The 25,114-nt window shown below is 44.7% G+C and overlaps 1 protein-coding gene across 6 annotated transcripts in view; it reads left to right on the top strand.

Annotated features, from left to right (window-relative positions):
• Nucleotides 1–25,114, top strand: part of SEC16A (SEC16 homolog A, endoplasmic reticulum export factor) — a 421,944-nt gene that overhangs the window by 336,299 nt on the left and 60,531 nt on the right. For all 6 annotated transcript variants that reach the window (XM_078641918.1, XM_078641921.1, XM_078641919.1 and 3 more), the window contains one exon: nt 24,429–24,566. In XM_078641918.1, the coding sequence (XP_078498044.1) occupies nt 24,429–24,566 (138 nt within the window). The remainder of the gene's footprint in view (nt 1–24,428; nt 24,567–25,114) is intronic.

The raw sequence follows: 25,114 nt of genomic DNA, 5'->3' as shown, positions 1-25,114 counted from the left end.
GTTGGACTTCGAGATGGCCTTGTGCCCCTCTTAAAGTGCTTATATGCTACCCCTGCACACTTGCGTCAGCTACTTTGTTTGATTCGGAGCTCGTCCAACTTTGTTGGTTCTACTGATGCCCTACTTCCACATACAGTGTACATTGGAAAATGTGTTACATAGAAGAGACATCATCGTTAACAAGGCAAAAGACGCTGAGAAAACCAGTTGACAAAATTTGACACAAAAGAAAATAGAGTCTGACTTGACCAGGCTCTCCCCTTCCCTCTTGCTCTGCTGGTGGGAGGCAGAACAAGTTATTTCTTAAGAGATTGGCAGAAAGTAACAGTGAACAAGTTGATGTCGGACCGGATCATCTTCAACAAACCACATCTCTTCCTCAAAGAAACGATAAACACAAGCATCTGAAAGAACTACTCTTTGTGTTTACCAAGTTCCTGCAGAAAGTAGTCACAGAAAAAGTACCACCCTCTGAGAAGGGGCAGGGCTGGGATTTCTGGTACTGAAAAACTCTTGCAATTGTCGACCTGTTTTGGATCTACGCAATCTCAACAAATAGCCCAAGAAACTGAGTTGCCACCTCTTCATGCTTCAGAAAATACTACAGTTCCTTTAAGAAAGGAAGCGTCATTAGATCTCAAAGATGTCTATTTCAATATTGTTAATCTTTCAAAATGCAGGAAATTACTTTGTTTCATGTTAGCAGGTCGACATTCAAGGCGCTGCATTCTGGGCTCAATATGGCACTGTGTGCATTCACAGAATGGATGGCTCCCGTAACTGCATGTCCGAGAAAGAATGGGAGTGTGATCTACTTTTATCTATCCTGCAGCACAGGAATATCCCTTGAGTATGATCAGAATGTCAATATCTACATTTTGAAGCTAATGCTTAGCTAGCAACATAAAGAAATCAACTTTGACACCAGCCAAGGCCTCTGTGTTTCTTAGAACCAGGAAATGGTGCTTCCTTCTCCAGAGACATGAAAAAAGCGAATTCATCTTTCCAGCTATCAAAACAGACAGCCACGGTATGGACTGTCAAGGCACTGCTAAGAAGTATGTATTGATGCATCCTGCTGCTGCCTCATTGATGCCATATAATGAGTACAATTTAAGAGAAGCTAAACATGCAGAATATTAGTGAGAGTTGGGACGATGTAATTACTGTAAAACTTCAAATGATGCGTGCCTTGCAATGGTGGATAAATTGACTGTGTTCAAAGGTCAGCTGCTGCCAAACTAAGTCTCCTTAACAGTAGACTAGTTTCTGTCAGGATGGGGTAACGTATATGCATGACTTTCATGTCAGTGGTCCGAGAGTCCTTGTTCCATATCAATCTTCTCAAGCTAAGATGTCAGATTTGTGCTCAGTGCCTTCCTTCATACAGTGTAGACCTCTCGGACTGTCTTACAGACAGTGCCACAACCATGTATTACATTTATAAATGGATAGGAATAAGATTACTACAGGCAACCTATGGCTTTGAGTCATAAAGCACAAAGTAGATCTCTCAGAAGAACACATTCCAGGAATTCACAACAATGTGAAACAGTCTGAGTAGGCAGTTTTCAGACAACCACAAATTTGACATAGCAAGCAGTTAAATCTCGTATTCCAGACATAGGGTGCTTGCCTGTGGGACATGTTTGCCATAGGCCGAACGCCAAACACTGTTATTTTTCAAACCGTTTGTATTGTCCAGAATTGTGACAAGACTCTTTCAGAGTGAACTGAGCCTTACATTTGTGCACGCGTTCCCACCGAATCCTACAGTTCCAAAAATGTTACACAAAATCAAAAGAGCACTGCAGGATGTGATCTTAATTGGGCCATCATTACTGCATCAGCTTTAGTATTTAGAGTTTTGGAGCATTTCATTCCAAAGTCTGATGTGGTTCGAACCAGACATTCAGCTGTTTTCAGGAAAAAAGGGACAAAATACTTGACCATAGCCCTCAATTCCTTCAGTTGACGACCTGGCTCAGCAAGAGTTAGACATCTGAACAGTTATAAAGACTGCATGCAAATTCTTAAAGCAGTTAGAGCAGCAACCCTATTGGACATACTATTTAAAATGGAAGCTGAATCCTTTTAATATGTTGCCGTGCCAGTATCTGCCTTTTCTCCTGAACATAGCCACTTCAGGCCTCACGCCTCAAAGTACACATATTGCCATATTAAGGTTCCTAAGAATGCCTAAATAGTATGTGTCATTTTTTAGAAAGGCTCATTAAGTACTTTGTGTGAAGTTTATTCTAGATCTTTGCTTCAAAAGCTAAATTAACACTTGTTTGGGACCTAAACTCTACCTTAACAGCATTAATGAGACCACCATTCAAATCAGTTGAAAAAAGGTACAAAACTGTATTCTTAGAAGAGTAAGCAAATTACAGGCTCTCTTTTATAAGGAACCATAGTAATGTTTTTCTAATAAGGGGAAATTCCATGCACGACCTAGATTTATCTAAATCTTCGTATGCTATGTTATCTTGTCTTATGGTATCTAGTCTTATGTTATCAAACCATGTCATGTTAGCTTAGGGTTGTGGTTTTCCTATGTTATGCTGGCACTGATCTGGAGGGGCGGGGGGCAGTGCAAGCTGTGCCTGAGGTAAAGAGCCAAGTGGTCAGTTTCTTGCGGGATTCAAGGACTCAGAGCCTGGGTGACTGTTATTCCGTAGAACCGATTGTTAGCGAACCATCCAATGTATATATTAAAGAATGTGAGGCTGAGGAAAGATCCTTGGAGATGAGGTTGATGGTGATAGAGGTGAAGGTAGCCTGCAGCCTCTTCTGCAAGTGTCTCCAGTGACAAAAACCCAACGCCTTAAGACAACTCTGTACCCAGCTGCCCTGGCCCGTGGAGTAGAGGACCATAGGTGTCCCTACGTCCCCAAACACTGTGAGACCTGAGCCCCCTTGTTGGTTCAGCTGGACTGGCCCCCCCAGTCCCAGCCTGCAGCCTTTTTGTTACTGGCTCAATACCCATTGACGTCAGTGGGCATCCAATGCTGTATTGCACCTGTGCACCCAGCAGTGCTGCCTGAGGTTAAGCATTTGGCACTGCCTTGGACCTTGCCCCATTCTTACCTTAAGTCCCTGTGATTGGTCCCTTAAGTCGCTATGAAGTACTTGTATGCAGTGTATGTCTTTCCGTGCACTAAGTGTCCACTTTTAAAAACTGTAAACATTCATAACTCGAAACTTACTTACCTGATTTTGATTATCTTGGTGCCTTAAGTTATAGAAAGGATCATGTTGTTTTTATAAGTTGGTGTGGATCTCCTTTTTGAGTTATGTGCATCATTTATGAACTGCGTATGTATATATATATATATATATATATATATATATATATGTGACAATTTACCGAATGTACCGAGTCTTGTGTGCTGGTGACAAGCTCAGCTCGTCATGAGGGACGGTTCAGCTGCCCTCATGACGAGCTGAGCTAGTCACAGCCGTTGAAACGTTCGCACGCGGGGATAATTTCCCCGCTGTTCTGAAAGTTCCAAAACGGGTGTGGCTGTGACGAGCTCAGCTTGTCATGAGGGCAGCTCCGCTGTGCCTCATGACGAGCCGAGCTTGTCACCAGCACAGCGGCGCGCACGTGGCCCTCCTCCCCCTCCCGCACAGCAGGGGGGGGAAACACCCTGCAGCGAAGGGGTTAAGGAGCACAGGCATGGCGGCAGGAGACTGTTAGTGTAGCCAGCCATACCTAGTTTCAGCTCTGAAAAAAGTGTCCAGTGTTCAGGGCTTGGAGGGTTGTGGAGTAGCAGCGAATGGGCGGAGAGGGGGTGTCAGTGGGTGGGTGGAGGATCAGGGGTCCTGGCGCTGGAAGGGGTGCTTATGGGTGAAGACTGCCTGACTTTTGGTGCGCCTGCTTTGTGGCCTCTATTTAGTAGGAGCCGGAGGGTGCAGGAGTTCTTTGGATGGTGGCGGGCTGGAGAGTGGCAGCAGGAGTGGTGAGAAAAGCTGGTATGAGTGCAGCTCGATGGAAAAATGTGGGAAGGTTGCAAGGAAGCAGAATGGGCAGCGAAGAGAGGGAAAAGTGAAAAGGCTGAAGCAGGGGCTGTCCAGGGTGCCAAAAGCAGGGCAAAACGGCAGAAGGAGGCAAGGAAAGCGGAGAAAAAAACAAAAATTTGGGGAAAAAAGCAAGAGTGGCTGACAAGCGAGCAGTCGCAAGTGTGAGAGGAAACAAACGAGCACAGTGACCAAAAGTAGAGCAACGAGTGAGAAGAAAGCAGTCACAGGGCAAGACGATAAGCAGATCAAAGAGTGAGTGAGCAAGATGAAGACTAAAGCGATCACAAAAAATGTGGGAGAGCGAGAGATGCAAGCCAGAAAGAGTGTGGGGATGGAGGGGATGAGGAGCACAAGGCTGGGAGCTTTGGACAGCATCAGAGCTGGGACGGCAAGGCCTGGTCGGAGCAACGGACGCAATTAAGTGGAGCAGACAGAGACAGTTAATGCCTACGTATTCTTTACAGCAGTAGAGAAATCTGTACAGCAGTGATTCAATATGCATCACTGAAAAACACTGTAGTCCTGCAAGCAGTGCTTAGAAGTCTCTTTTTACAAAGTAATTTCTCCACTGGATACTGTCACGTTTAGTTAATATAAATTCAAGTGTGTGAATTTGTGAATGATACCAGGGCTGCAGAAGAACATGAATTGCTTACCCGTAATGGTGGTGCTCCAGCATTGATATCTTTCAAAGATTCACACACAACTCACCTGCCTCTCCATCTATGAGGTTGTAGCTTGATCAGTGACACACTCGGCTAGAAACTCTAGCCGTTGGCAGCCTCTTGATAGAGCGCGCGAGGTCACCCAGCCAATGATTCCGCCGTTTCCGGCTTCAGGGCCCATATACTTTCAATTCACACTATTCATTGACCAGGCGACTTCACGGGCTGCTATCAATTGTGTGTGTGTTCCCTACTGTCATTACTCAGTGTACCCGACTTACCATCCACCAACACGGGTACCTATGACATCAATGAATCAGGGGCCTAGCTGTAAAAGGAAAGGCAGCAAATGCACATTTCAAATAACATTCAATATTGTTTAAATGACCACGGACAACTGGAAGTTTTAAAATGTTTATCTAAAGTTCGTTTTCTGAAAGCATGAGATTTACAAGAATAAGGCAATCAACAACCAAAATAATGTAAATTATATAGCTATAGAAAAATAACGACAGAGTAACCATTCAAATGCAATGTGAAATGCAAATGGGAAAAATACTATATCATCTCAGAAATGTTTTAGCATGGACAGACTATGCATGGGTTACTATAGGAGGGCCTATAAAGAGTAACAGGCTAAACTTAAAGTAAAAGGACCTTTAAACAGTCTAGGTAGGGAGGTTCTAGACCATATCAGAAAATGACAAACAGCAATGCAAAATATAATCTCTAAAAGATTGAGAGACATGGGAACATATCATGAAAAATATGCAAATGACTTTCGTTCAATAGTTGCGGTAAAAGCATGGAAAATCAACATATGCAAAGGTGTCACTTTATTATAGCAAAAGGTAGAAATATAGAAAGGTGCAAGTTTAAAAGAACTTAGAGCAGTATTTACCTAGACTGGTGTGGAAACCAAACCCTGGCCACGGGTCAGTTAAGGACAGGAAACCCTCAAGGAAGGATACCCCTCAAAGGACAGCAGGTGCAGAATGGACACCCCGGACAGGACAGGATACCCTCAGATTAGGAATCAGGACAGGACCTCAGGACAGGACAGCAAACCCTCAGGACAGGACCGCTCAGGACAGGACCGCACCCGCAGTTTGGAAGCAACGCCTGCGCTCCACCCTCTCTGCAGCTATCGATCAAGACCCCGATTGGGTCAGCGAACTCCCAGCAAAGTGCTTTGCCAGCACTTTAAGGTTCAGTAGAACCTTAGTCTATGGTCAATTTAGGACAGAGTGCTCCGCAGCTCTCTGTATCTTCAGTCACCTATTGAGTACGATGGGTCAGTGACAGGTCAGCTAAACCAGACAAGTTGGACAATTCCCTAGGTAAACCCAGGGTAGATATACTCTTTTGGGACGGTGTACCACCCCCCAATGTTGCAAAGTGTCCGAATCCCTCAATTTGGATTGGTCCTAAAGTAGGATTTGGGTAACACACCAATCAGAACACGCTAATTTGAGCCTATATTAGCATACTTGGGTACCGCCTAGAGAGATTGGGGTTCTCATGAGAAATTGTGCAGAAATACGAGTGAAAATTAACATTGTAACACATGAGGAGCAACATTCGCCGTTCTCGTAGCGCAGAGGTGGCTTTCCCAGGCGCATCTTGACTGTGGCTGCCAGCTGGCTGAGTTCCACTGTCCAAAGTTGCCACCTTTCAGTATTCTCTGGTCATGCGCAGAAGAGACCGTCAATATGGCTCCCAATCAGTTTGGACCCCCCATTCCCCGCGGTACATGAAAAGTAAGCGAGAACAAATTAATACACAGAAATAACGTTATGAAATCACATTCACAGGGTTGTACTTTCAACTTATCATCATAACATATACTTATGCAGTCTAAATGTTAGCTACATGGAAACAGGCACAAGAGCAGTGGCACGAGCAGTACCACATGATGGGCACAGCTATGTATTACGCATGCGCATAATTTTCCCTCCACTTCTGCAGACGCGTCAGGACACGTGAGTGTGGCTGACGCATGCGCAGTAACTAAATTACAAGCGGCGGCCATATTTTAAGTACACGGATTAAATGCATTAGAAATACACATAAGCAAGCTTCATAAACTTTTACTCAAACTTAATATAAATGTTAGTAAGACGTACATTTATTACCTTGTTACACATAAACGAGGTTCTTGAATACAGCAAGGTCGCAAATATGCGAAGCTTTGCTTCATCAATCCCCTCTTTGATGATATTTACTATCATCACAAATAAATGGAACCAGATGCCAACTTTCTTTCACACTTTATACAATTCTATCTCTTCCAGCAATCGTTCCAATTTCTCTCTTTCAGTTTTGGTAGGGTGAGAAGTCTTCACCTTTTTGTATATTTGATCATTCACTTCTTCCAATTCAATCTCATCCACACTTCGTTTCACCCCTCTAGCATTCACTTCATGCTTTCCGGTGCGCTTGCGGCATTTGCAGCAAACAAATATGAAAAATAGGATGAGACCTATAATCCCAATTGGCATCAGTACTTTGAGCAATAAGCCTTTACCTATACTAGCGAACCAATGACCTACATTTGAGAGACCATCTACCAGTCTCTTCCAGGCACTATCAACCTCGAGTGGTCTGAGTTCCTTTGCCAAATTAGTAATATTTTTCACATATCTTTTGATCTGTACACTTTTATCCGGAATATAAGTGCAACAATGTTGCGCCTTCAACATCCGGCAGACTCCGCCCTCTTTCGCTAATAAGGTGTCAAGAGCAAGTCGATTCTGCAAAACCATTGATCTGATCGCAACCATTTCGGTATTGACCAGCAGAAATCCATGAGCTGTCTCAGTAGACAATACATCCACTATAGTAGACAATTTACAAATTCTGTGAGTGTTCAGAACCACTCCCACTCCAGGTATCAGTGCACTGAAAATACTACCCATTATTTCACCTATGCTTTCTCTTTTACTACGCACTAAGCCATTAGTATTTTCACTGCTTCCAGCGCCTCCATTCACATGGTATATTTTCGGGAAGACAATGCCAAAATAGCAACTTCCATACCAGTGATCCGGCAATTTGAAATAAGCCTTGTCCCCACAAATATAATAAATTCCAGGAAACACAGGCTCTGACCCATTTTTGAAACCCCAACCTCCAATTACCTTGTAATTATGTTCGCATTCACTGGAACCAATGAAAATGTTATTATAATAGCTAGTCTTCTCGCGGTGAAGACATAGCTTGCCTTTCTTTTCAAAATCCAGCAACAGAGCAGGACCCGCCCCACCAGTTGAGGTGCCTTCCATGTTCTCTGCCCACTTTGGCCTTTTCTGACTTTCGTCATTAGCCTTCTTTTGTATTTTAATTCTCCTTTTCTCTGCCATGTTTAGGAACATCTTTTCCTGCTCATGCAAAGAACAAGTCAAGTTATCTCTGTGTGCGTCCGCTATGTCAATGTTACCTATAGTCAGGAAATAATCTCCCATGTATCGTATTGCGTCACTTTTGGTATGTACAGGATTCAAGTTCCCACGTATAGGAAGTTCAGAAAAGATCACGTCATTGTTAGAGTAATAGTACTGTAACGGTCCTCTTTTGTAAAATAAGCTAGCTAAAATGCTACAGGAAATTCCGTATGTCAGTGGCAAGTGATGGTATGTCACGCCTTCAGCCACCGAAGTAGGTAGCTTCATGCAGACATAGCAATCTTCAATTTCCATAGTCTCTACATAGTGTATTAACAAGTTTGCGAAAACATTTAAGCGTGTCCTGTTTTTGATTCTATGATAATGTAGTTCCTCATCTGATGCTTCTAAGTCTCGTTTTGTTTGTCTCAGTGCTCTTTCATGTCTAGCTACACTCTGTGTTGTTAGCTCTTCACTGTCAGTATTTACAATTTCAGTAGGGACAATGTTAGTATCTTTACTCACAGCAAAGGGTATAAAGATTGTTAGTCCTATCCAAAGTAATATCAGGACAACTACACTACAGACACATACCTTGCAGCAAGTTTTGCAACAGCTGCGACTAGGTCTACCACTCACGGTTGAATCAGACATTATGGCTCAGAAATAGTTTCTCGACCCCTCTTTGTGACCTTACACGAGTATCTTACTTTGTGTAAATTCACGGTGGCTCTTCTTCCTCTTCGTCAGAGTACTCAGGGACGGGCTTTCCGTCGCTTACGTCAGTGATGTCGAGATCTTCAAGCTCTTCTAACACAAGTGTCCATTCAGGTGACTTGTACTTTTTGTTTTGTCTTTTTATTCGATCACTCCTTCTTTTGGAAGAGTCTTCTGGTTGTTCTGCTATACGAGCACTTCTCCTTTCTTCTGCACGTTTTTCTTCTACTGTTTTTATTCTCAATCTCAATTTCTTTATGTATTTAGGCTCAAGATGCTTTCTTTTCTTAAGTCTCTTGGTTGGTACTTGGACTTCGTTTTCTTCTCTTGCCCTTTTATTCTCATTAGCTTGTGGCAATTCTGCTTCAGTTTCTTCTTCTTCTATCTGACTAATTCCAGGGCCAGCATCTGTTTCTTCTGCCTGGGTACTAATCTGGCCTTGTTCAGGTATACTGTGTGTTTGCTCTTCAAGTGTCTCTGATTCTATTTCCTGAACACTCTCCTAATCCTATCTGATCCTGTTCAAGCTCTTCGATCTCTTGATCTTCTTCTGCTCGAACTATTACACTATGTCTAGTCTGTCCCTTCCCGATCTCAGGTGTCAGTGGTGGAGTATCAATCACTTGTTCTGTATTCCTCTCTTGTTCAAGATCCTTCACTTGTTCAGTATCGGGCACGTGTTCAGTCTTATTCACTTGTTCTGTATCAATCACGTGCTCTGTCCCTGTCTGACCTTCTCCTTCCTCAGTTTTGATGTGAATCTCAAGATTCTGAGGCTCTTCGCCTATGCCTTGCTTTTCCGGACTAGTCCACTCTCTACCTTCCCAAAGTCTTTCATTTGTTCGAATAGGGTCTTCAGTGAGGTCAATCAATGGAATCCACTCTTCTGGCCATATGCTTGGCAGCTCGTCTTCAGCTACTTCTGGCTCAGCTTCTTGGACCCCTTCAGCAGGCTGGACTCCTGGTAGTTCGTTGTCAACTATTCTTGGGCCAACGTCTGCTGATTCTGCAGCTTGACTGGTACTGGGCTGTACGCTGTCAGCTACTTCTGGTCTGGCTCCTGCAGAGTCCTCTGCTGGACGTCCTTCTGCTTCAGGCACTTCGTCTGGTGGTACCTTCTGGGTGTGGCTGGCGTGTATCCAACGCGGAACCCCGGCACACTTGACTGCTGTGGTAGTAACCAGAATCACCTGACGTTTTTCTCCCCACCTTGGCTCCAGGCAGGTCTTCCGAGTGTGCTTCTTTATCTTCACCCAGTCCCCCGGGACCAGTTTGTGGAGAGGAGTCGTTGGATTGAGGATGGCGTCTTCTCCGATCTGGCGAGAGATAGAACGCACTTGGTCACCCAATCTCTTGCAGTATTCAAGTACCAAATCATCAGTAATACTCAACAGTTTGCTTCCTGGTACCCATGCTTGTCTCATTATTCTTCCCATAATTATTTCATGGGGACTTAGGCCTGTTTTGCGATCAGGAATACTTCTGAGTCCCATTAGGACCAAGGGCAGGGCCTTCACCCAGTTCAATTTGGTTGCATCACACAGTTTTGCTAGTCTGTTTTTGATAGTTCCATTTATTTGTTCCACCACTCCAGAAGCCTCTGGACGGTAGGCACAGTGTAGCTTTTGTGCAATTCCAAAGGCCTTACAGAGTTCATCGATGACGTCATTATGAAAATGTGAGCCTTGATCTGATTCAATAGTGACTGGCACCCCGAATCTAGGTATCAGTTCTTTTAATAAACACTTAGCTACCGTTTTTGCGTCATTTTTGGGAGTGGGGAAAGCTTCCACCCATTTTGAAAATAAACAGACCATGACAAGGACATATCGTTTCCCTTCACAATGGGGCATGGTGATGAAATCAACCTGTATCCTTACAAAGGGACCCCCGGACCTCCCAATTTTTCCCAGTTCCACTACAGTCTTCTTCCCTGGGTTCATCTTTTGACATGACAGGCACCTCTGGCAGAGGGACTCTGCTACTTTCCTGAACTTCTTACTGTACCAAGTCTGTTGGAACACTAGAATCATGGCGTCCCTACCAATGTGTGATCCTTCATGTATCAACCTCGCCATTGCGCTAAGTAGGTGTCTAGGTAACACAGGCATACCAGTTGGACCTATAATAACACCATCCAAACGTCTTGGTCTACATCCATCTTCCTTCCACTTCTCTCTTTCTTGCCAAGGTGCCGCCTGCTGCCACTCTTTCACTTCATCCCATGTAGGCACTTCCTCAAACACCTGAAGTTGGCAGCTGGTTCCTGGCCCCCCTCGTTTTGGATTTACGATATACCGATCTCTTGCGCACCATTGGGCCACTCGATCAGCATAATCGTTTCCCAGTGATACCTTGTCCATGCTCTTCTTATGAGCAGCACATTTTACCACTGCCAGTTCCTTTGGTAACTGGATTGCCTCTAAAAGGTCTTGAACAACTTTTCCATTTCGAATAGGGGTACCTGATGAAGTCAGGAACTCCCTCTGTAGCCACAACTGGCCAAAGTCATGCACAACCCCATAACAGTACTGACTGTCAGTATACACTGTTATGCGTATGTTCTTCCCAATTTGGCAAGCTTTTATCATAGCAATCAATTCGGCTACTTGTGCAGACTTGATGTGATATAGATAACCAGCTTCCTCGATTTTCTCTAAGGATACTACCGCATAGGCAGCACTCAGGCCTCCTTGTTCATGCCTTAGACATGAACCATCTACAAATAATTCTTTGTCATGCTCAGGCAAGGGCGTTTCTTTTATGTCTGGGCGTGGCTTGGTGTTGAATTCTGTTAAGTCTATGCAATCATGTTCATCATCCACCCCCCCTTCCATATCCTTTGGGTCGGGAAGTAAGGTGGCTGGGTTCAGAATACTGCACCTAACAATGTTTACATTTGCAGCACCCACAAGAATCCTCTCATATTTAGTCAGCCGACTAGGGGTGAGATACTGTGTTTTTGTTCTGGTCAACAAAATTACCACTCCATGCGGAACATACACAGTTACCGGATGTCCCATGACAATTGACTCACTCTGTTCTAAACTGGCACAGGTAGCAGCTACTGCTTTCAGACAACCTGGTAATCCAGCAGCCACTGGATCTAAGGTGGCAGAGAAATATGCCACAGGCCTTCTCGTTGTGCCATGTTCTTGAGTTAGGACTGACAATGCGCAATTATCGCGAGTGTCACAGAATAGGGCAAACTCCTTGGAATAGTCTGGCATTCCCAGTGCAGGAGCAGTACACAGACAATCTCGTAGTTTGGTGAAGGCTGTTAAGCTTTCATCATCCCATTCTACAATCTCCGGTGTTCCTCTCTTAGTCATTTTTATCAAGGGCCTGGCTAGGACTGCAAATCCCAGAATCCACTGCCTGCAGTATCCTATCACACCCAGGAACATTCTTATTTCTTTCTGAGTACGGGGCAACTGCATCTTTTGAATTATTCTCACTCTTTCCGATGTCACTTTTCTGACACCTTTTTCTATCTGGTGCCCCAGATATTTCACCGATTTTGCACAAAACTGTAACTTGTCAGGGGACACTTTATGTCCCTTTTCACACAGGTGATTCAGTAGGGCAATGGTGTCAATCACACAATCCTTATGACTTTTAGACGCCACCAAGAGGTCGTCTATATATTGCACTAAGACAGAGTTCCCAGGTAGGACTAATGTTTCCAAACATTTTTTCAAGATCTGATTAAAGATAGAGGGGCTCTCTGTATACCCTTGAGGGACCCGGTTCCAGCAATACACGTGATCCTCGAAGGCAAATGAGAAAAGAAATTTGCTATCTGGATGCAAGGGAATGGAAAAGAATGCATGACACAGGTCTATCACAGTGAACCATTCAGCATCCCAGGGAATCTGATACAGAATCACTGCTGGGTTCGGGACAATAGGGCAACAGGGAACTACTATTTTGTTAACTTTTCGTAAATCCTGTACTACTCTGTACTTGCCACTAGGCTTCTTAATGCCCATAATCGGAGAGTTACATGGGCTACTCATCACCTCCTGTATGATGTTTCCTTCTAACAATTTCTTGATTTCCACAGCAACACCAGCTTTCACTTCTGCATTCATCCTGTAGGGTTTAGTATTGGGGTATACTGCATTGTCCTTTATTGCTATCTGTATGGGGTCCACATTTTTCATTAACCCTACATCTTTCCCAGTAAAGTCCCACACCTCTGGCTTCACTGCTTCTTGGAGTTCTTGGGGTAAATCCTGCATGGTCATTCGTTTAATTTCCGAGTCAGGGCGGACTAACATTAATTTATAAATGCCGTCTTCATCTGGGGTCTGAATTTCCACACCTTTTGGTGTGCAAAAGATGGTACAGTTCATTTTGCACAGCAAGTCACGTCCCAGTAAGTTTACTGGACTGGTGTCGCAAACGACAAATCTATGCATTTCCTTAAAGTTTCCAATTGAGATCTCCATGGGCTTGGTAACAGGAGTACTAATCAATTGGTTAGATACACCCACTACTTGGATGGCTTCTCCCGAGAGGGGTAGGTTTGGAACGTCCACTGTTCTCACAGTAGAACGGGTAGCGCCAGTGTCCAACAGAAAGGTGACATCGTTTCCGTCAACCTTTCCTTCAATGTATGGTCCGGACTGGTCTACCGGCAAGGAGGCGCCAAGTACGCACTCCTCGTCCTCCCCTCTCAGGCCCCGTCAGTACTGGTCATCACAAAGGAAGGTATCATTTAGAAGATACTGCGAAGTTGCTGCATTTCTGTTCTCATTGCTTTCCCAGACTTCTATCTCATCTCCCTCTGCCTGTTTTCCCCTGTATACTTGCTTTGGTGCTCGGGGCACCTGAACTGTTTTTACCTGTGGTTGAGTCTTTCTCGGTCTCTCTTTCTGCGTCTGTGGAGTTAAATCAGGAGTTTTGGAGTTATCTTCGGGCAAGTAAGGACACTCGTTACGCCAATGTCCAATTTCGCCGCACTGATGGCAGGGAAATTTCTTCATAGCCTCCTCCCTGCTCATTTTGGGCCGGGGCTTGCCTCCTCCCCCTCCCCCAGGGCCTTCATTCTTAGCATTTTTGACCATGTTACTCAACTGCTTTTCCTGCTGCTCTGCGAGCTTCACCTGAGCCCACATCACTTTTTCCTTTAGAGCCTTTTTCTTTTCTGCCATCTCGTCCTCGCAGTACTTGGCGTACCGCAGGACCTCATCTACCTTCTTGGAGTGCCAACAGATTTTGTTATCTTTTATCCACTGACAAATCTCAGGTCTTAAACCATTTACAAACCTGTAAATGAAGTGCGTCATGTCCTTCATCTCGATGTTATCTATACCACTGTATGTTTTGAACACCTGTAACAGCCTTTCATAATAGGAGTGCACTGTCTCTTCTCTTTCCTGCGTTGTCCTATCTATCCTGGTCCAATCAGTTTCCTTTGCTGGGACCTTTAGTTTCAGATGCTGAATTACCTGCTCATATTTTCTCATCACTTCTTTCGATGGTTCCCCAGTTTTTTCATCTCTCGGGTATTCCTCACTAGGCCAGGCTATAGCTATTTTACACTCGGTCCATAGATCGACTGGGACCACAATGTCGAAAAACCCATCCAGGTCTTTCCACAGGCATTTCTGTACCTTTACAAACCTTTCCACTTGCCGGTACCATTCAACTGGCTTCTCCCGCAATTTTGGGAAATCGTTAGTAAAGGACACAATATCCTGTCTGGACCACGGAACGTGCACATACCTCCCACCGGGTACTTCGCGCATGGGGCATAAAGTTTCGGGCTTGTCTACTTCTCTCAGAGGGAACTCAGGGGTAGCTTGTCTGGAGCGGGCCTCTTCTTTCTTATGTGCCCACCTTGTTTTCCATTTTTCCACGTCTCCCCATTTTTGCAAGACTGCAAGCAATTCTTTAATCTGCAATTTTCTTCCTGACACATTCAAACTTTCTAAATCTTTGTCGGAAAACTCAGCTCGGTATGGTTTCTGCAAGGGCTTCGATCTTGATATATCTATCCCCATACTAGCTGCAGTGTCGGTCAGTTTTTCATGGAGCACCCTAGTACTCCGGGTAAGACTTTTACACATAAACAGCAACTCTTCTTCAGAATAGGTATTCAATCTGTCTAACCCCACATTTCCTGCCATTAATTCCTCTATTTCTACTCTCAGTTTGTAGAGGTCTAAAGATTTCGTTTGCGGAGCCTGTTTTTCTAATTCACGACTCCAATTTTCAATTTCTTCCGGCGTTACCAAAGAGACACTCCTAGTCCCTGTTGCTGTTTCTAATTTAATTTCTTTCGCATCAAAAGGATTATGCCTCTTCTGCACTCCCTTTCCGGTCTGTTTGTTTGGCAGATCCAAGAACACAACATCAGACTCACACTCACTGGACTGATCGTCTATTAGTAAGGGCTCTTGCCTCGGCGGGGCCATTATCGGGTTCATAACTGGAGGGTTCAGACCTCCTTGATTATTCCCGTACAACGGAACCACTGGTCCGATTGTTACCGGAATAGTCAAAGCTTCAGGACTGGTATTTAACTGGGAAATTTTCTGAATTATTTCTGACCTCTGTTTAGCTATGGCCTCTTGCTCCCTTTCATCTAACACTCTTCCTAATGTTCGGTCAGGTATCATCTGTGGGGTCAGTTGAGGCGTAAAACTCGGGGCAGTAGGATGCGTCTCACTTGGTCCCCCACCATAATTTGGTTTCGGGAACAAAGTTCCCGTGCCAAATGACCTACGCTCTTCCCCATATGGAGGCTGCAAAAAGGGTACTCCTGAACCTACTGGCTTTTCTTCGTTCTCATAAAGGGGTCTGGGGTAAAATGTTCTTTCACGGGAATATTTTTCCTCTGATCTTTCGGGCATTCTAGGATATATATTGCGTACCTCCGGGTGCTCGGGCTTCTCAAAATAGGGCAATACCTGGCCCCCTACCCCCCTACATAGGGATCTGTCCTCCTCCTTAATAGATGGACGTTGGACAATTTCTCCTGTACTGGAAGGTCGGGCTCCCTCATTATAAGGGGGCGGACTTCTTGTAAAGATGTCATCTAACAATTCATCGTCTGACTCTCCAAGAGCTCCCCAATGCTTACACTTTTCTGTCCTTTTTTCTCCCCCCGACGGGGTACATGCTGGCATCATAGGAAACAGACCCTCAACAATCATGCTCTGCCTCCACTGTTTCATCCTCTTATCCCTGGTCTCTTGTTTCAGCCTGGGGTACCATTTGGTCAGACCTTTGTCCATTCGGGGTTTCTCTCTTTCAAAAGCCTCAATTTCCCATTCCTCTAATGCCTCATACTGCGTTAGTCTCGGTCTGGGATGTAATTCATTCATGCGGGTTCTCAAATTGAATAAAATTCTACCATTGAAGGTACCGTCTAACGGAAAAGCCAATACTCCGTCATCTTTTGTGTACTTCACCCAATTCTCCAACCACACACAGGTGTTGTACCCTCGGTCAAACATCATGAATGAGGCAGGAGTATTCGGTGGCGGGACAACAACGCCTTCCCTAGATTTAATCGGTTTGTCCGTTTTGAAATAATTCTTTACCCTACTTACAAGGGACATCTTTCTCTTTCCTCCGTACATAATATCGTATCTATTGGCTTTCCACTGATCCCTTTCGAACCCTTGGTTTCTCGGATCGGGTCTAGTCTCTGGACAATACGAGTGCCACATACGATTTCTACGCTTAACTTTGTTTACAAAGCTACCTCCAATCAGAACGCGCCTTGCAATTCTGTGCGACCAATGAGGTGCACGCGTTCAAATAATTTTGACCAATGGGTGCGCGGCCCCTTCGTGAGACAGTTCTCACTCCTCGGCGCTTCACCCCTCCTTTACAATTCCAGCCCCGCTACCCGCCCGCTGTTTCTACCAATCCCAGCGCGGCACGGAGTGACGTCAGAGACGCTTCGCGACTGACTCCCTCCCTTCACAAGGTAACGGAAACTTTCTTTCCTTTAAAGTGCTCAGTGCTTGGTTATTTTACAACAAATACACATTCGCCACAGTGCTCAAGTGTCTAGACAGTATAGCTTTGTTTCGCTGCAAGTAAACTACTTCCATTTACTTTTCACGCGCTGCGGGCAGATCTCTTCCGCCTACCCTTCACTCTAGCATCAGTGAACCTGTTATTCCCCTAAACTCATCCACTTCTTTCCGGGATATGTTCGAGTCTAAGGTTTCTCAGCGGACCCCTTTGCTTTCACCCAAGCTCCGAGGAACCTGCTACTTTTCCGATGTGACCCTTACTAGGTTACGCCACTATGGGAATTTTGCCAATGAACCTCGTTACTGACATTTATTCACACATGTATTCAGAAAAACCCTAGTTAGTGCTTCCCGGTTATCCTAACCTGCACCTAACTTTCCTTTAAGCCTGTGACCTCAGGACAATGGATTCTATTCACCACTTGCCCTTTCAATTCCCCGGGGAGTTCGGACAACACGAAACAATACGGTTTACGAACGCATGGATTAATACATATAACAATATAAGAACAAGAATAATAACAATACAGCAATTCATGAATTGTTTTTACAAGATATTATTCGTGCGTATTCACAAGAGATTGATCAGGTCTCTTTAGAACAGCCGCTCTTCTAGCAGCATCAATATACTAGCAGCTTCCGACTTAACTAGTCTAACTAATCCTGCCTAACCTTTAACTAGTCCCTAACCATACCTCTGCTTAACAGAAAACTGATAGAGCGCGCGAGGTCACCCAGCCAATGATTCCGCCGTTTCCGGCTTCAGGGCCCATATACTTTTAATTCACACTATTCATTGACCAGGCGACTTCACGGGCTGCTATCAATTGTGTGTGTTCCCTACTTGTTATGACTCAGTGTACCCGACTTACCATCCACCGACACAGGTACCTATGACTTCAAAGGATCAGGGGCCTAGCTGTAAAAGGAAAGGCAGCAAATGCAATTTCAAATGACATTTAATTACTGTTTAAATGACCACGGACAACTGGAAGTTTTAAAATGTTTATCTAAAGTTCGTTTTCTGAAAGCATGAGATTTACAAGAATAAGGCAATCAACAACCAAAATAATGTAAATTATATAGCTATAGAAAAATAACGACAGAGTAACCATTCAAATGCAATGTGAAATGCAAATGGGAAAAATACTATATCATCTCAGAAATGTTTTAGCATGGACAGACTATGCATGGGTTACTATAGGAGGGCCTATAAAGAGTAACAGGCTAAACTTAAAGTAAAAGGACCTTTAAACAGTCTAGGTAGGGAGGTTCTAGACCATATCAGAAAATGACAAACAGCAATGCAAAATATAATCTCTAAAAGATTGAGAGACATGGGAACATATCATGAAAAATATGCAAATGACTTTCGTTCAATAGTTGCGGTAAAAGCATGGAAAATCAACATATGCAAAGGTGTCACTTTATTATAGCAAAAGGTAGAAATATAGAAAGGTGCAAGTTTAAAAGAACTTAGAGCAGTATTTACCTAGACTGGTGTGGAAACCAAACCCTGGCCACGGGTCAGTTAAGGACAGGAAACCCTCAAGGAAGGATACCCCTCAAAGGACAGCAGGTGCAGAATGGACACCCCGGACAGGACAGGATACCCTCAGATTAGGAATCAGGACAGGACCTCAGGACAGGACAGCAAACCCTCAGGACAGGACCGCTCAGGACAGGACCGCACCCGCAGTTTGGAAGCAACGCCTGCGCTCCACCCTCTCTGCAGCTATCGATCAAGACCCCGATTGGGTCAGCGAACTCCCAGCAAAGTGCTTCGCCAGCACTTTAAGGTTCAGTAGAACCTTAGTCTATGGTCAATTTAGGACAGAGTGCTCCGCAGCTCTCTGTATCTTCAGTCACCTATTGAGTACGATGGGTCAGTGACAGGTCAGCTAAACCAGACAAGTCGGACAATTCCCTAGGTAAACCCAGGGTAGATATACTCTTTTGGGACGGTGTACCACCCCCCAATGTTGCAAAGTGTCCGAATCCCTCAATTTGGATTGGTCCTAAAGTAGGATTTGGGTAACACACCAATCAGAACACGCTAATTTGAGCCTATATTAGCATACTTGGGTACCGCCTAGAGAGATTGGGGTTCTCATGAGAAATTGTGCAGAAATACGAGTGAAAATTAACATTGTAACACATGAGGAGCAACATTCGCCGTTCTCGTAGCGCAGAGGTGGCTTTCCCAGGCGCATCTTGACTGTGGCTGCCAGCTGGCTGAGTTCCACTGTCCAAAGTTGCCACCTTTCAGTATTCTCTGGTCATGCGCAGAAGAGACCGTCAATATGGCTCCCAATCAGTTTGGACCCCCATTCCCCGCGGTACATGAAAAGTAAGCGAGAACAAATTAATACACAGAAATAACGTTATGAAATCACATTCCCAGGGTTGTACTTTCAACTTATCATCATAACATATACTTATGCAGTCTAAATGTTAGCTACATGGAAACAGGCACAAGAGCAGTGGCACGAGCAGTACCACATGATGGGCACAGCTATGTATTACGCATGCGCATAATTTTCCCTCCACTTCTGCAGACGCGTCAGGACACGTGAGTGTGGCTGACGCATGCGCAGTAACTAAATTACAAGCGGCGGCCATATTTTAAGTACACGGATTAAATGCATTAGAAATACACATAAGCAAGCTTCATAAACTTTTACTCAAACTTAATATAAATGTTAGTAAGACGTACATTTATTACCTTGTTACACATAAACGAGGTTCTTGAATACAGCAAGGTCGCAAATATGCGAAGCTTTGCTTCATCACTCTGTCAGGAGAAGCCCTTGGGACCTGGAAGCTGATTACCTAACGTTCAGGTCACACAAAAATATGTGTACACGCTATAATCCGTATTTTGTCTATTTCAATGTTGTGGAGCGTAATGGTACACTGCTATGTTAACTTTGACTCCTAAGGGTTCCCAGCCTGACGATGGAAAATAATTCAGGCATGGGAATCTAGGAAAGATACCTATGCTGGAGTACTGCAGTCACAGGTAAGTACGTACTTTTCTCATTTAGACTTCCGCACTTGTTTTATTCACAAAACGGCTGTAGTAGAGCCATAAAAATCTTAATTGCACTTTTAAGTTAACAAACCAAAAATTATTGGTTTACTTACTCTGTCCTAATGTATTGCATCTTTTCTAAATAAGGAAATATATTATAGTTTCTTATGTTGTATCTGTGTTCCAATATTTTTCTTGTTTATTAAATGACACTAAAGGGCTAGCAAGAACACAGAAAAACATATGGAACTGTCAAGCTATCTGGGCATTTTTTGGAGAACCCTGTTAAGAAAAAGGCAATTTTATTTAACTTTGAACAATGGTCTGTGATAATGTACAGTGGCCACTAAGCCTGTCAAACCAGTTTTTAATTGAAGAGATCTATTTAACAGATCACAAAGCATTTATTTTTTTACTGTTTTCACCTAAATATTTTGCCCACCACTATAGGAAATGCCAGAGTGGTGCTTGTTAGGTGAGCCTCGGTAGCGCATGCGCTGCTCTGCGAGGCATGCTGTATTAGAGTATGGATTTGAAGCTCCGTCCACTCCCCTTCCATTTGCTTGTCATTGTCCTTTGTAAATGCTGGCTTCGGATTCGTTAATACGCTTGTTAGTCCCTCCTTAGTACCGCCTTGTCTTCATTTGTAACCTTCCTTGAGGACTAGGGTGACCAACTGGCATTGGTGCAAATTCAGGACGGGGAGTGTAAAAATTCAGGACAAAGGATCAAAATTCAGGACACAAATTCAGGACAGGAGGTCAAAATTCAGGACAAAACTTCAAGACAATAGGTAAGTTTTACAGACACATCAGAGTTCGCGCAATAGTATATAATTAAGCCTAGCCATTTCCAAACATATTCAACCATTTGCAAACCTATCCATCATGTATCCTTCCATCTATCATTTCACTCAACCATCCCTTCATTCATCCTTTCACTCATCCATCCATTATCCATCCATCCACCATTTCACCCTATCCATCTGTACACTTATCCATCCACTCTTCATCCCATCCATCCATCCATTCACTCATCCATCCATTTACCCTTTCACCAATCCATCCATCCATTTACCCTTTCACCAATCCATCCATCCTTTCACTTACTAATCCTTCCACTCATCCACTCTTTTAGTTATCCATCCATCCTACCTTTCTCTCTCCATCGACCCTTTCACTTAGCCATCCTTCCTTCTATCCATCCATCCACCCACCCATCCATCCACTCATGAATCCATCCATTGACCCCATCACTCATCCATCTATCATTTCACTCCTTCACTGATCTATTCATCCTTTTGTCCATCTACCCTCCCTTTCACTCACTCATCCATCCTTACATCCACCCTTTCACTCATACGTACATTCATTCACCCTTGCATTTATCAATCCATCAATCCATCCATCATTTCACGCATCCACCCACCCACCCATCATCCACCCAACCATCCACCCACCATCCACCCACCCACTCATCCATCCTTTCACCCACCCACCCACCATCCAATCCACTCATCCATCCACCCACCCACTCATCATCCATCCATCCATCCATCCTTTCACCCACCCACTTATCATCCATCCTTACACCCACCCACTTATCATCCATCCTTACACCCACCCACTTATCATCCATCCTTACACCCACCCTCCATCTATCCATCCTTTCACCCACCCACCCACTCATCATCCATCCATCCCCTCATCATCCATCCATCCCCTCATCATCCATTCATCCTTCTACCCACCCAATCATCATCATCATCCATCCATCCATCCTTTCACCCACCCACTCTCCATCCATCCATCCTTTCACCCACCCACTCATCCATCCATCCTCCCCCTCATCATCCATCTATCATTTCACCCACCCATCCTTCCCCTCCATCCATCCCCTCATCAATCCCCTCATCCATCCATCCTTCCCCTAATCCATCCTTCACCTCATCCATTCATCCTTCCTTCCCCTTATCCATCCATCCTTTCCCTCATCCATCCATCCTTCCCCTCACCCATCCACCCATCCATCTTTCCCCTCATCCATCCCCTCATCCATCCATCCTTCCCCTCATCCATCCATCCTTCCCCTCATCCATCCATCCTTCCCCTCATCCATCCATCCTTCCCCTCATCCATCCATCCTGCCCCTCATCCATCCATCCTTCCCCTCATCCATCCATCCTTCCCCTCATCCATCCATCCTTCCCCTCATCCATCCATCCTTCCCCTCATCCATCCATCCTTCCCCTCATCCATCCATCCTTCCCCTCATCCATCCACCCCTCATCCATCCACCCCCTCATCCATCCACCCCCTCATCCATCCGTCCTTCCCCTCATCCATCTTTCTTTTCATCCATCATCCATCCTTCCCCTCACCCATCCATCCATCCTTCCCTCCATCCATCACCTCATCCATCCATCCTTCCCCTCATCCATCCTTCCCCTCATCCATCCATCCCCTCATCCATCCATCCTTCCCCTCATCCATCCTTCCTTTCATCCATCATCCATCCTTCCCCTCATCCATCCATCCTGCCCCTCATCCATCCATCCTTCCCCTCATCCATCCTTCGTTTCATCCATCATCCATCCTTCCCCTCATCCATCTTTCCTTTCATCCATCCTTCCCCTCATCTATCCATCCTTCCCCTCATCCATCCTTTCTTTCATCCATCATCCATCCTTCCCCTCACCTATCCATCCTTCCCATCCATTTATCCTTCCCCTCATCCAGCCATCCTTCCCCTCCATCCATCCATCCTTCCCCTCATCCATCCATCCTTCCCCTCATCCATCTTTCCCCTCACCCATCATCGAGCTACCCTTCCACCCATACATCCAGCTATTTACATTTTCTCTCATCCATCCTTCCCCTCACTCATCAATCCATCCATCCTCTCTCATCCATCCTCTCTCATTATCCATTTATTCAATCTTTCATTCATCCATTCACCCTTTCACTAATTCATCCAGCCATCCCTTCACTTACCCACTCGCCCACCTTTCCATATTAATTTGAGCTGAGCCCTTTTGAGAAGAGGCCCATCAGGAACTTCACCCTCGCTGCAGGAGCCATTGCAGGACTGGGACAGAAGCCACCCAGGGCGGAGACAGGATCCACCACACAGGGGACAGGAGCCATCACAGGCGGGGGGTGGAGGGGGGGGGGGGGGAGGGGACAGGATCCACCACACTGGGGGGACAGAAGCCATCACGGGGGGAGGGGGGGGAACAGGAGCCATCACAGGCGAGGGGGGAGGGGGGACAGGAGCCATCACAGGAGGGGGTACAGGATCCACTAGGGTGGGCACGGGTGGGCATGCAGTATTCTAGTATCATCTTGGGCTTCTCGCCCCCTCCTGCACAAGACAACAAGAAGACAGGCTCTCTGTCCAAAATGCCATCCCCCACTGTGATGTACAGTACTTACAGGAGATACTCTAAGAGAACTGGTTTAACTGATTGTCCTCCATACTTTGTTAATCAGTGTGGGTGCGATTGTGCCATTTCTTTATTTTATTACACTATATACTGCATGTTTGAAGAACCGAGGTTTGCTTACAGTTTTAGTGACAGTAATTAAGCTCTGTGAAGAGAAACCACGTGCTGCCTCAGTGTAATCTGGCCGAATCTAGGATGTTTGGGGGCCCTCGATAGAAATGGAATTTGTCGGGCCCCTCTAAATTGCAGAGACATGAGGCATTCAGGGCTGTTTGCATCTGAATAGATGCCACTGCTCCTGAAGCTGCAGCCCCTCCCTCTCAGTCACCTTCAAGCACCTCTTAACAGCTCATCACGGTCTGGAGGTGTGAGGGTTGCCATCCCGCTGTGCCTCTCCAATGCTGCGGGGTATCTGAGCTTTGGAACAGCATCGGAGTCAAAGAGGGAGGTGGGGGCAAGCTGTGCCTGGCTAAAATTACGGACAAATGGCGTCCGTTAAAGAATCCTTCACGGACAACGGACAGACGGCCAAAATTACGGACTGTCCGTGAAATTTACGGACGCTTGGTCACCCTAATTGAGGACTGGCCCTTTTACTTATGTTGTTAAACGGTATATCTTTAGTCTGTAACCACTATTTTCTTTAAAGAGTTTCTCCAACTGCAGGCATGACATGCTTTCCTGCTACATTCAGTGCTCCATGCACACTGTCACTTTCCAAGTAGCCGCGAACAATTTCGGCCGCTTCTTTGAAATGAAATAGGTCTCGCATTTACAAGAGTTTGATCTATTGGCATTGTAAATGACAACACCTTTTATTTATGTGTTAATTATCAAATAAAAGGTATTGAATAGCTTAAACCTTCGCAAATGTTAGACCTATTGCATTGTAAATGCTTGTTTTTATTCTCATTCTCATTACCTTTTTTTTTTTGCTGTTGCCATAATGTATGCTTGTGTTTATTTTTTTATTCCTGTGCTCAATTTCTACAGTCTAAGTATTAAACAGACAATCTTGCATTCCTTCTAGCAGAGCCTGTAGACATTTCTGGTTCAATTTCTTAACATCAAGGAAAGTCACATGAGTGTACAGCGTGAATATCTGCAGAACCTGATTTAGGAGGTACTTACAATATTTATTTCTCCTTTTCACAGCTGGAGCAAGAGGAAGGTATGTTGATGTTCTAAATCCAAGTGGCTCCAGATCCAGAAGTTCAGTCCCACCACCTGCAGATTTGTTTGCTCCTCTGGCACCAATGTCTATTCCAACAAACCTCTTTGTTCCTAATGCAGGTGGGTAATCCATGAAGAAGTAACGCAAATATGGAAGTACAGATCAGCAGAAGTGATTACCACAGAGCTTGATCCTTAACTATCCAATAACTCGTTGTACAACAGTTTTTTGAAAAACCATAAAGAGGTGCTGAATTGTCATGTTTTTGTTATGCTTTCAAATTCCTTTTTTCAATGATCTTGTATATTGAAGAACCAAACAAATGCAATTTGCCTCAACAACTGCAAGCCAGCCTTAGTCAAGAGAAGAGAGTGAGAGTAGTGCTGTAGTCAGTCTTGTTTGCCCAGAGCTTGAACAATACATAAATGTTTTTACCATAGTCTCCCTCACCTAATAGAAAGATATTCGATTAATAGATAATAGATTCGTTTCTGAGCTAAAATTGTTAATTTCTGTAATGTGGTTGTCAAATGTAATCTGATGCCTTCTCACCACTTCTGCTGTCTTTGGCTATTGAAGAATCTGCATCTGATGGACATGTAGCTGCAGATTTCTTGCCCTTAAATTTCCCAGATATGAGACTGGATCTGGAAGATTTTGTTCTTCG

This window comes from Lissotriton helveticus, chromosome 5_1 (assembly GCF_964261635.1).
Source record: "Lissotriton helveticus chromosome 5_1, aLisHel1.1, whole genome shotgun sequence".
Lineage (NCBI taxonomy): Eukaryota > Metazoa > Chordata > Amphibia > Caudata > Salamandridae > Lissotriton > Lissotriton helveticus.
The sequence above is the reverse complement of the archived record's forward strand: the minus strand, read 5'-3'. Positions and strand labels throughout refer to the sequence as shown.